This window comes from Phalangium opilio, unplaced genomic scaffold (assembly GCF_054372755.1).
Source record: "Phalangium opilio isolate 3A_F unplaced genomic scaffold, DU_Popi_V2 ptg000209l_1, whole genome shotgun sequence".
NCBI lineage: Eukaryota > Metazoa > Arthropoda > Arachnida > Opiliones > Phalangiidae > Phalangium > Phalangium opilio.
The window spans coordinates 6405776-6418121 of record NW_028324217.1 but is presented as its reverse complement, the minus strand read 5'-3'; the positions used below and the strand labels follow the sequence as shown (position 1 = coordinate 6418121).

General features: G+C 37.0%; 1 protein-coding gene across 1 annotated transcript in view; it reads right to left on the bottom strand.

Moving 5' to 3' along the window:
* LOC149618702 (dynein axonemal heavy chain 3-like) overlaps window positions 1-12346 on the bottom strand; it is a 75107-nt gene that overhangs the window by 16260 nt on the left and 46501 nt on the right. Inside the window, exons 17-41 of the mRNA XM_089855181.1 lie at window positions 11823-12108; window positions 11022-11147; window positions 10607-10945; window positions 10337-10540; window positions 10143-10257; window positions 9022-9620; window positions 8407-8498; window positions 8141-8342; window positions 7917-8069; window positions 6937-7168; window positions 6063-6193; window positions 5873-6004; window positions 5548-5805; window positions 5230-5493; window positions 4745-4902; window positions 4594-4674; window positions 3953-4136; window positions 3705-3890; window positions 2560-2786; window positions 2378-2491; window positions 1933-2028; window positions 1735-1862; window positions 1550-1674; window positions 989-1174; window positions 306-473 (exon numbers count right to left, since the gene is read on the bottom strand). Coding sequence (XP_089711307.1) covers window positions 306-473; window positions 989-1174; window positions 1550-1674; window positions 1735-1862; window positions 1933-2028; window positions 2378-2491; window positions 2560-2786; window positions 3705-3890; window positions 3953-4136; window positions 4594-4674; window positions 4745-4902; window positions 5230-5493; window positions 5548-5805; window positions 5873-6004; window positions 6063-6193; window positions 6937-7168; window positions 7917-8069; window positions 8141-8342; window positions 8407-8498; window positions 9022-9620; window positions 10143-10257; window positions 10337-10540; window positions 10607-10945; window positions 11022-11147; window positions 11823-12108 — 4786 coding nt within the window. The remainder of the gene's footprint in view (window positions 1-305; window positions 474-988; window positions 1175-1549; window positions 1675-1734; window positions 1863-1932; window positions 2029-2377; window positions 2492-2559; window positions 2787-3704; window positions 3891-3952; window positions 4137-4593; window positions 4675-4744; window positions 4903-5229; window positions 5494-5547; window positions 5806-5872; window positions 6005-6062; window positions 6194-6936; window positions 7169-7916; window positions 8070-8140; window positions 8343-8406; window positions 8499-9021; window positions 9621-10142; window positions 10258-10336; window positions 10541-10606; window positions 10946-11021; window positions 11148-11822; window positions 12109-12346) is intronic.

Genomic DNA, 12346 nt, shown 5'->3' with positions numbered 1-12346 from the left:
GGAAAACTGGACACTGAGGCAAAATGGGCTAACTTGAATTGTTTCTGGCAATCTAATGCACTTAGTTTTACTTAAAAAAGTAACTGTCTGGTAATGTACAACGGTAATTTACCGGTAACTACCCATTGTGAAATTACGGTATGATACAAATCGGTAAGTTACGGCGGTATTTGGTAAATTGCCGACTCACATCTCTAAGAGTGCTGTCTGCCACATCAGTCATAATAAATTTTTGCTAGTCTCTTTGAATGTTCTTAGGTTTATTAAAAACTTTTTGGAATCATGAATAAAAAATGCACTGGTACCTGAAACCAATCAATAGTGCAGCAATTTATAAGGGACGGAAACATTCGAAGTCTATTACGAAACGCGGCTCCAATTGGACTCATGGTTAAAACTAAATGTAGATTTTGTTTGATACGTTCAATGAAGAAATTGTATAAAGCAACGGGTGTTGTATCAATTTTTCGACCCTATTTCAACAATTAATTATTAAACTTAGGGTGAAAAGGAAAGTGAAGTGGTCTTTTTAATTGTTTTACTAATTATAAGACCTATTGCACGCTGAAATGAATGAGTTTGAAAATATAAATACAGGGTGTTTCTGATAAGTATATCACAAATTAAAGGGTAGTTCTTTGGGTCAGACTCAGTGAAAAGTGTCAAAGAACATGGTATCTAAAACATTTAGTTACGGAGGTACGGGCCCCCAAACAAGGAAATTCGCAAACATTGGGAGTAAGACATATCAGCCTGATCATCTTGTTGATACAATTTCAATAGCCTCCAATCTAGGAACGTTAATGAGCCTTTATCTAACAATTCCATTTGTCGATGAAATCTGAATCTCTTCTGATTTTTAAAACCATTCTGAGAAATGGCCTTTATGCAGATAGGTCTAACAATTAAAACTAAAACCAATGAAAACACTAGACCTCACATTAATGCGCATGACGTTACAATATAAAAATAAAATAAAGTAACTAACCGAATCTTTGGCAGCAACTTGCATTTTCTCTAAAATATCCGCTCTTTCCTCTGCAGCGTACAGATTGGGGACATCACCGGTGTTGAGAATCATATTTATGTTTTCGATAAATGATTCGTCTTTAATTTGATTATCCGTGAAGAGGAACACAGTTTGGCGACCTTCTGCACCAGCTTTCATTAACACCTGGTGCGAAAATTTACCGTTTTTTGTTCAATTGCGAAAATGTTTTTGAGCGTTATACTATTGGAAGCATGTTTTTGGGGATATACAATTGGGAATATTTTTTTGGGGTAATGTAATTGAGAACATGTTTTGGGTTATGTACAATTGCGAACGTGTTTGGGGTGATGTTTGGGTGATGTACAGTTGCGAACATGCTTTGGAGTGATTTACAATTGGGAACATGTTTTTGGGTGATGTACAATAGGGAACATGTTTTCGGGTTATGTACGATTGCGAACATGGTTTGAAATGATGTGCAATTACGAACATGTTTTTGGGTGATATACAAATGCAAATATTTTTATGGACAAAGTACAAGTGAGGAAATTTTCGAACCCTCTTCAAATCATCACGCCACTCATTGACTGTATAACTTTTAGTTATTTCAATTTGAAACAATTCATAATTATTCATGTAAGTTGCAAGTTTCGCTGCACTTTGTCGACCACTCCCTCCAATTCCTTTATTTAAAGTTCATAAAATTAAACCTTCGGGACTTCAAGAAATTCAAATTTTCATACCAATCAGCAATAAATGTCCGCTATCTTGTTTCAACACGCGGCAAATACGTGAAATATGCTCAATCGCAAATCGAAACATGACCAAATTCATTTGTGTTTTGCTTATTTGGTTATAATCATTGAGGTATCTAAATGGATGGAGCAGGAAAAAATGCGTTGAGTTTAAACATTAATAATTGTTGAAAATGTTCTTAACACCTTTCCATGACCATGTTTAGTTGATCCAAATCATTAATTTCATCATAAATTTTCTTCTCAGAGTCCATGATCATGTAATCACCAAAAAATAGGTTCCTAAAACCGAAACAAACTCAGTTTTGAAATACGGTAATCATAATTGAAGATCAAGTTAATTAAGATTACAATTTAAATAAAATACAATATTTTTCTACTTGTCACAAGTAATGATAATAAATTTTTTTAAAAGGAGCTGTTTTAATTACTTGGCCTTAAATTTGAATTAATTTTAACTAACATGACCTTTTCTTCAAAACAACCAATTTTTGTTAACCAGATCGTTACTTGTCACAACTAATAATCATAAATATATTTTTAAAAGGAGCTGTTTTAACTACCAGGCCTTAAATTTAATTAGTTTAATGTTAACTAATATGACCTTTTCTTCAAACCGGCTGAGGCTTACCTGACATGTTCACAGCTAAATTTTTGACCTTCAGACAAATGTCCTAAAACACCTTCCATTGTCTCTTCAAAATTAGTTTCGACGGTTTTTGTAACAATAGAGTGAAAAATATCCCTGAATCAAAAATGATGCTTAATTTATTCCCAATCAAAACCATCACTATGTTTGATGATTGCACAGACCTATCTTCGTCATCAACTAGACGATCACCAAAAACGCGGTAAATTTCATGCACCCATAACCTGAGAAGTTTGTCAGGTGTGTTCAAATGAGTGCTGGGTACCATAAGTAAGCCACTTATAACTCTGGCAAAATCACGTAAGTTAAAAACATAGTGGCTTTTGGCAGGCGTCGGTAGAAAATTTGTAATCGCGCCTTTATAGACGTCTTTCGTAGCTTCAATTAGTGACTACATATAACATAAATTTTTTTAGTAACTACTGTTCAGTAATTATACAGAAAACAGTCTTTTCAGATTTCTTCTACTTGGAACCTTTAACAGGTCATTTTCTGGGTCATTCTGCTTGAACTAAAGGGGAGGAGCCGTAGAAACCGTCACTCCTGACGTCATGCACAATGTATTTGAACTTAGAAAGCACGTGATATTGACGTAGCTAGTGACCTGCGCCGAGTCTCCCATGACCTATGAGGGCCGAACCCAAATGTAAACAAGTTATCTTTACATATTCTGAACGGGTAAACTTAGGTCGATTGTTGTTCTATATATGCGAATAGAAAATGAAACGTAAGGTAAGAGAAGCGGGCGGTTTAACAAAGCTTTAAGCCCTTCCCCTTGCCTTCAATCAGATATTAGTTTGGAGTCTTTGGCCTCTTAAAGATTCCAAGTAGAAGAAATCTATGCATTCGTGGTCTTGCTAAGAGGGAAAAAAACAAGGGGCAAAATCCATGTAAACATCATGAGAATAAACAAGTATGGCTTAATTCAAAACTCGAAAGAATTGTTTTTACTTTTTGCGCAACTTTCATACGCAAATGTATTGTGGCTGAATGGCTGGCTGGTGGCTGTTTTCGCGTGCACGTAAAAGTAGTTTTAAATTAATATTTTCTAATTTCGCGATAAACTTTTTATTCCATTTTTTTCAAAGCATGTGTTGAAAGGATATTTGCTGTAAACAGAACCCATCGTCTATTGTGATCTCTATCACTCATCATGAATCACCTCAATTAACTATGGAAATCACAACCTGCTAGGCCTCTATAGTACGACACAATAGTAACATGTACCTTCCAAAAAACCAACGTAAGCCTAACTTTCAATCGTTTGTGTCCTCTTAGCAAGTCATCTTTTCAAAATAGCGTTGACTACCTTTCCAAGTGGTACTATATTGGAAGCAAATCCTTGTCCAAAATGCCAATCAACAATTGAGGAAAATATTTTCGTTAGTGTATGATCATCAAACGCGTCAATTGCCAAAACATTTGTATGTCGTGTGAATCGAGCAGTAACATCATTTCGACCTCCACCTGGTGGTCCCATAGCCGCCACCAAAATCTGAACACCATCAATTAATAATACCGCTAACGCGACCCAACACTTTCAAAATATGAACGCACCACATCGACAATATCAATTCTGGTATTGTCTTTCTTATCATACCAGTGGCTATGATCTAGCCATTGTCGTAAGAGTTCAATGGGAGGTTGGGCACCATAGATTTCTCTTGATGGCATACTAACATCGTCGATAAATATCACACCTTTACGACCCATACTGGGACCAAATACCCCCTTACGTCGCCTGTCAAATTTCGAACACTTTGACATTCATATTTTTTTTAAAAAATAAAACAAGCCAGTAATCTCTTCATTTTATCATAAGATATGTTCCATAAGTTTCACTGGTTACAAACCGGAGCTTGTTATGAAGTGACGTAGGTCATAGATAGATCGTAGTGAGGCGCTGTCAAAGGCTTAGTACAGACTAAATTGGAAGATGGACTGCAAAATTAACACCGAGTGTAGGACTTCAATTTTCGCTTGTCGTTCCCCCTCGAACTAGCTCGAGCTGTAAGTCTCTAGCATTGCGAAGTATAGGTAGTGTCATACTTATGGAACATATCTTATAAACTTTTGGTTATACTAAAGTTCAAGTGCAATTGATAAACACAACCTTTTTTGCAAATGAGATTAAAAATTGCTTAATCATACGCCATAGTTTCCTTAATGCATAATTTACAAAACTATAGTCAAGTTACCGGTCTAGTTTGGACATGATTATGTCTTGAGTTTGCGACGCGGTAGTACGTGCTGAGAAGTTGACGCAATTTGATATATATCTGTTATAGTTTTAAACAAATTAGGCCTATTAATGGATAGTTTAACAAAACGGGATGTTTATAGGCCTACCTTTCTTTAGGCAAATTGTTAATAAAGTTATTGGTAATTATGGATTTTCCAGTTCCAGTTGGTCCCACAAACAACACCGGATATTCATGACGAACAAAAGTGTCCAAAAAGTATCGTTGTCTCACGGTTTCATCGGTTGGTATTATAAGTTCATTTACCTGGTATAAAACATATCCACGCAACATAAAACCTACAATACGACGTAGCGTAGGATCATAAGATATGTTCACTGGCTACTGAGAGCTTGTCATGTAAGTGACGTAAGTGAAACGTCATAGATTCTCATAAAGCGAGTGAGGTGAGGCGCTGTTAAAGACTTAGTACAGACTAAATAGGTAGATGAACTGCAAAACCGAGTCTACTCAAATTTCGCGTCGTTCTCGAACTAGCTCTCAGTAAGTCTCTCAGTAGCATTACGAAGTATATGTAGTGTCATACTTATGGAAGGAACATATCTTATGAACTTATGGTCGTAGCTTACTTACCCTTGAGTCAGGATACAACATTAATTCCATCCATTTTTTCCAATCACCGTTCCGACCGTACATAAAATCGAATACCAAACCCGATTCTGGGAAAAGTTGATTCCTTCCCAAACGAAAGACCTTAGGCCTTGTATATTCGGGAAATGAACCAAGTGTTAGTTTACGAAAGAAACTATCGAACTTTTTACGATTTTCCCAATCCATAACTGCACCGAATGACCACACAATGCCGAATAGAAATAAACCTTGTAACATTTCGGCAATCTGTAATAAGGTACTCTTAAAAACTGTACATTTATGGTACCATGAGAAGTTAACCTGGGATGGTGGAATTTTTTCAAGCGCTGTGCCTTTTTCTTCAACTGTATCTTCAACCAAACACGAATATAACTTCATGAGTGATTTGGTTAAATGCAAATCAGATAACTTTATGAAAGTAGTGCAGCCATTCGTGAGAAACTCCAAGCAAGGTGGTATTAACCAATCAAATAAATCTCCTATCATTTTGCATTGTTCTGGTTTGATGGCTTTTGGTAGTGTGTTCAAATACGATAATTTTAACGAGTTCCATCCCAGCTAAAAGTTGTCATGTTGAGTGTCATAGTTATTGATAGAAAAATTTTCTTTATTCCATTTTATTTACTTGATGTGGTTCCATGTAAATCATGCCACAACGCGAAACGGTTGCCGGTGACACTTGTTCTAAATCAGCGGGTTCAAATATTATGTTCATTTTGGAGTTCATTTTTATGATCTCTCCACTCATAAGGCAAAGCTGGAATTTTTACTATTTGTTTAGTATTTTTCACAGCAAAATGTTCATTCAAAATAACCTTTCTGTTATCATCTAAAACAGTATTCAAATTTTCAACCCAAATAGCGTCAACGGGACCATCAAAAACTATCCATTTTCGATCAGTGGTTGTACTATTTGCAAATTCTCTGAATGTGGTTGCCAAAACCCCTACGACGCCAAAAAATATTTACTTAAAACTGATAAGTATGTCATAAATTAAAATTAAAAGGTATGTTCATTGGGTCAGACTGAGTGAAGAGGTCTAAAAATTTGGGGTTAATACATTTAGGTGCGGAGGTACGGGGCCCCCAAACATTGGTCCCTAAAACGAGGAAATTGGCACACATGTGGAGTAAGACATATCAGAGTGCCCATCTTGTTTAGACAATTTCAATACCCTCCGATCTAAGAACGTTAAGAAGACTTTATCTAGCAGAAGTGTACGTTTAAAGGTAAGTGCTGCCTAAACTGGTAATTTAAAGTAGTTCAAAGTGTTTCATCACAACAGTTTGAAGTTAATTTTTATTTTATTCGTATCAAGTTAACATCGTTATTTAAAAGTATTGTTCAAAATGTCCACTCTAGTGCTGTTTCACTTTGAGCTACTTTACAAAACCACCTTATTGACACTTCTGCCTTAAAACTAACACTTCTGCTAGATAAAGTCTTATTAACGTTCTTAGAGTGGAGGCTAATGAAATTATCTAAACAAGATGGTCACTCTGATATGTCTCACTCCACATGTGTGCCAGATTCCTTGTTTTAGGGGCCAATGTTTGGAAGCCCCTACCTTCGTAACTAAATGTTTTAGACCCCATGTTCTTTGACACTTTTTACTCAGTCTAACTTCCTTCAATTTATGACAAACTTATCAGAAACACCCTGTCTAAATAATTAAGAAATACTCGAACCATCAGACCACTCGTGTGAAACAGCGTCAAAACAACCATAAAGTTGACCCATCGTCAATGCCTTAGGATTCATAATCCGGTACAACACTTTAAACTCTTCAGCATCATGATCTTCTGTTGCTTCACTTAAAGTTGTTAACGTTTCGGCAAGTACTTGGTAAGCAGTTGTTTTACCACCCATTGGCTCACCAACAATCATTAGACCGTGACGAACCAGAATGGTCTCATATATCTAAAATATGGCATACCACCGTTGTAGATTGAAAGTATAGCCCTATAATTTGCTCCATAAGTATGAGTGTACAATATGGGCTTATAGTAGCGTGATTGTCCATTAATGAAAATGTCGGCTCCTGTGGCTCCCTTAACATGCTGGCTAACCTTCTACACACCAATTTTACCTTGGCAAAGGCAGAACCCAATCAGGGTTCGCCAACGAGAGCTGAGCTAAAATTTAGCCTTTGCTAGGCTTAACGGTTCAGTTAACTCCACCCCTCGACTCTGGGAGCATCTAGTAGCGTTTGTTTGAACCAAATAACAGCCGGGACTTGCTTTAAAGAGACCGTTACGTCAACTTGGTTTTAAAAAACAGTAGAACCATGACCCACTGTAATTTCCATTCCTAGGTTGAATGGGGTTTAGGGTTAAGATGAACATAATTTCTGTTTCGGTTTGAAGATAAATTTCGTTCGTAGTCGGCGACCAGGATATGGTTCATAATTGTAAAAGTGTGTATTAGGGTAGAATTTAAGGTTTGTACAGCTGATGACGCAAGGTGGAGTTGGAGTAAGTCACCACCTGTGGACACAGGGTAGTCAGCACCTATTGTGCAGGCAAACCGACAAATTCCTTTTCTCTCGTCGCTTATACTTTCGACCCATACTTATGCAGAATATTACAGGGTTATGTTGATGGTAAACACCGTTTTTGGCAAAGGTTAATTTCTGCCGAACATAATGATACAAAAATAAGGCGTGCACCTGAATTATTTTGTCAATCATCCAATCAATGCACTGCAAATTTCTCTTGTTCATTATTTCAATTAAACGCGTTTGAATGCTGGTGTACTCTGGTTTACGAGTTAAAACTGTCGGGAAAAGGTCTGAGACAATGCCTTCAAATAGCGGCACATCCTAACGCGTTTAAATTAAAGTTAAGTTTAAAGTACACGATAAATTCACGCTTTATAGTTTTGAATCATTACCTGAGCTAAGAATTTGGGCAAATTAACATCTTCTATGGCCCAGAGTATTAATACTTCCTCATTTTCGTTGGGAAATTTCAACTTGAGATTTCCGGCTGCTGTTAAGACAGATTTAACGGCTCTCATGCCGTAATCGTAATGTTGTTGGGAGCTAAGTTGTTCCGAACATAATCGGTATGTCGCTACAATTTTGCCGGCCAAGCTTCATAAATAGTTAGTTGGATTGTTAGAAACGATAAATTTGTAAAGAATATAAAAAGTCCTACCTTCTAGCATCGACAAAACCCATGGAATATAAAGAAATTTCGGTAATCAATGCATAATCGGGTACCATCATTGCGACAGTTCGAAACAATATCTGCGTAATTTTGAAAATAATTACGATGTACAGTGATTGCCGGAATTTTTATATGCAGCACTTATGAATGGCTGTCTTGTCATAGATTCTAGGAGGCATATGATGCGACGCATTTTGGGAGGGTATTCAGGCATGTCAGTTTGCCACATGCAAAAATCTAAAAGCTCCTGATTGGCTCACGCAATAATATAAAAGCTCCTGATTGGCTCACGCAATATTCTAAAAGCTCCTGATTGGCTCACGCAATAATCTAAAAGCTCCTGATTGGCTCACGCAATAACCTAAAAGCTCCTGATTGGCTCACGCAATAATCTAAAAGCTCCTGATTGGCTCACGCAATAATCTAAAAGCTCCTGATTGGCCCACGCAATAACCTAAAAGCTTCTGATTGGCTTACAATATAAAGGGAGGGGCAAATACATGGAGAATAGGCTCAGCCCGTTTCGCGTTTCTTCGTATGAAACATTTTAGTCATGATGGTCATTCCTAAATGCTACTATATTATAAATAATAATAAGCTCACCTTTAAATTGTCAGGTAACTCCTGTCTTCCAGCATAACCAGGATTCATGGTGATAAAAATTGCGCATGTCGGATTTAGTTTAATATCTGTTCCTTCAAACATGAAACTCTTGACGCAAGACGCTACCGCTTGTTGTATGCAATGTATCTGTTGCGCCAAAACCGACAAAACTTCCAATTCAATACGGTTAAACTCATCAAAACAAGCCCAGGCACCGGCTTGAGCTAAGCCTTTGAAGAATTTTCCCATGGATTTATAATCCAAACCCTCGGAGCAATTAAAGACGACGCATTGTTTCGCTACGGCTTTGGCTAGATCTTTGCAGGTTTCGGTTTTTCCTGTACCAGCTGGTCCTTCCGGCGCACCACCAAGCGTTAGTTTCAAAGCACCCATTAGGGTACGAAAACATCGGTCAGTTAAGGGCGTTATGACCAAACGGTTAGAGTTTCCCAAATACTCGAATCCGTAGTCGACATCAGTGGTTATCATGCGGACAATTACTTTTTCCATTTCCCAATAGTATCGCATTTGGCTTATCCAATGAAAATCACCAATGTTGGATACTTTGTGATTGGCTAGTTCGACAACGACGTCCCTAGCTGTTAAAATAAGGTAAAGACCATTAAATTAATTCCTGCAGAGAAGCAAACACACAGGAAGGGAGGCCGCCATCTTAGGTTGATTTCCGCGCTCAAAGAAGCAGGCAGTGCGAGTTGGATATCCTTCCGCGTTGCCTTTGGGCGCGAGGGAAATACCCTAAGATGGCGTCCACACCTATTATATGTTGGTTACTCTAAGAGTTATTAATGGAATAGTCTATTATCATAAGTTTATAATATGTTGCATAAATATGACACTTTCAATGGTTTCTAATTGTACAACTTTACTGAAAGCTAATTCGAGAACGACGCGAAAATTGACCAAGCTCGGTTTTGAAGTCCAGCTGTCCATTTAACCCTTAATTACTAAGACTTTTATATCATCTCACTAGGTGTCGCTTTACGAGAATCTTTGACGTTCCAACCGCGTCATTACACGACTAGATCTCAGTAACCAATGTAAAACCCGGTACACGAATTATTTCTTAGAAGGTTCATGAAGAAGTATTTTACGTATCTTACCATGAACGTCCATAACTATCAGAGCCTCAAGGGTAATTCGTCTACCCTGGTCCAGTTGACCTCTAACCAGTCTTACAATGTCGTCAATTTGCTTGTTGCTTTTTTCGATATATTTCTGTTAATTAAATTGCTCATAATGAATTATATTTATATATCATATGCAATAACCAAAGCTAGTTAAGATACAATGGTACCTGCAATTGTTGCGTCTCAATTGCTTCGATAACTTGCGCAGTCCACTGTATCGCACTCACACACAAAACAATCTGACCGGGCCATTTTTGAACCCATTTTTCACGTGAAATTTCATTGTAATCTATGAGAGATTCCTTAATGATTGATTTTAAACACGAAACCATTTCCATCTCAACATCAGAGAGCCATTTCTCAACCATTCCCTACGACACGAAATACGCAAACTTAGATTGCAAGATAACTTTGAAATCAGTGCTCAACAAACTCACCGAAGCTTCTGTAGGTCGAATATCATCGTTAAACTGAACTTCTTCACCTTCGGCGCTAATCATTGCCACTATTCTTAAATCGTCAGTGAATTTAAGACGAGCAATACCTTCGAAACATTTTTTTAAATGCGGTTGTACTCGTAATGGGTCTTTTGTCTCGGATAAGATTTCAAGTAATTCGTCATTTGATAGAAAGAAAAATCTTGGGAAAAATACACGTTTCTTTTCAAGGTATTCATTGAGACCTTTTTGAATTTCTTCCAATAATGTGTTCGAATCTTCCAGGAGTTTTAAGAGATTTGGTTGGCTTGTTGCCACGAGTATCCGTGGGTCATTTACCTTTTAAAAGTGGAAGTGGATTTCTTTTTAAATCATGAATTAATTTAATATATTATAAAAAATTTAATTTTCATACAGCGGTTGACGTAATTTGACGCCATGTATTATCAACATTCAAAAATTTAGTTCCTTCTTCCGGCATTTGTTTCATGATATCTTCGGAACTGAATATGGGTTCCAAATACAACCATGTCGCTTGGCACTAAATGTTGCGAATATTTCGAAGTGTTTTATTGCGAAGTGATTCGTAATTCAAAGCTTTCATGGGTGCTCAGAAAAATAAGAATTGCGACAATACAATTAAATGTGCACGAAAGAAATGAGTTTCTCAGTTTTCTTTGAATGTGAAACCACATGTGAGCGAGATACACGAATAAGAGCAACATAATATGTGAGCAGGAAAACTGTTGTATCTGTCGGAGTTCAACTAAATGAACTAGTAAAAATGCATTTATTAATCGTTCTACATTAACTTTGAAGAGCAAATGTTTTTATAAATATTGAATGAAATATAATTACAATAAATTATTATTATTTTCGTCATTAATTCGCATTGCTTAATAGTTACAGTTAGTGCAAAAATCTCCGACTTAGTTCACTTGAAGAGGTAACAAAAATAAAGCCCTATTTGCATGGTTTTAGTTGCATTGTTCAAGTGATTTCACTATACTTGTAGGAGAACCAACAACCGGGCATCGAACAAAAAAATGTGCAACAATATCGAAGTTGAACTTCACGTTCTATCAAAATTTTGAGGCGTTCCAATCAAGTAGCGCAAAATAGTTTTATATGAACATAATATAAGTAATAGAGCTGAAAAAGCAAGTGGCAATGATCCTACACGGTGCTCAGGGATGACATAAAAACGACAATTCACCTTCAACCAAGCATCGAGAATATCCTGAACCGCCATCAACTTTTCTTCCCACTCTCTAACTTCGTCTTCAAACGGTTTGATATAAGGCGAGGCCCTCATGGTTTGAACTTTCAAAGTATGCTCGTCAAGCAAGGCCTGAACGTCCTCAACGGCCGAAAGGATCGACACCCCCGTTTCCCGATATTTGATAAACTCAAAAGTAACATCATTCCACTCATTCTTCATCTTTTCCAGTGATTTTTCAAGCGAATATTCTTTGCTAGCTGTCGCACCAACGTCCTCGAGTCTGATATATCAAAGTTGTAAAATTCAGTTAAGGTTAAAACAGGGATATACAGGATGTTTTTGATAAGTCTACCATGAATAAAAGTGTGTGTTCATTGGGTCAGACTGAGATGGTGGAAAGTGTCAAAGAACATGGGGTCTACAATATTTAGTTACAAAGATATGGGCTCCCAAACATTGGCCCATTAAACAAGGAAATAGTCGCATATGTGGGGTAAGACAGATCAGTATTCAATCTA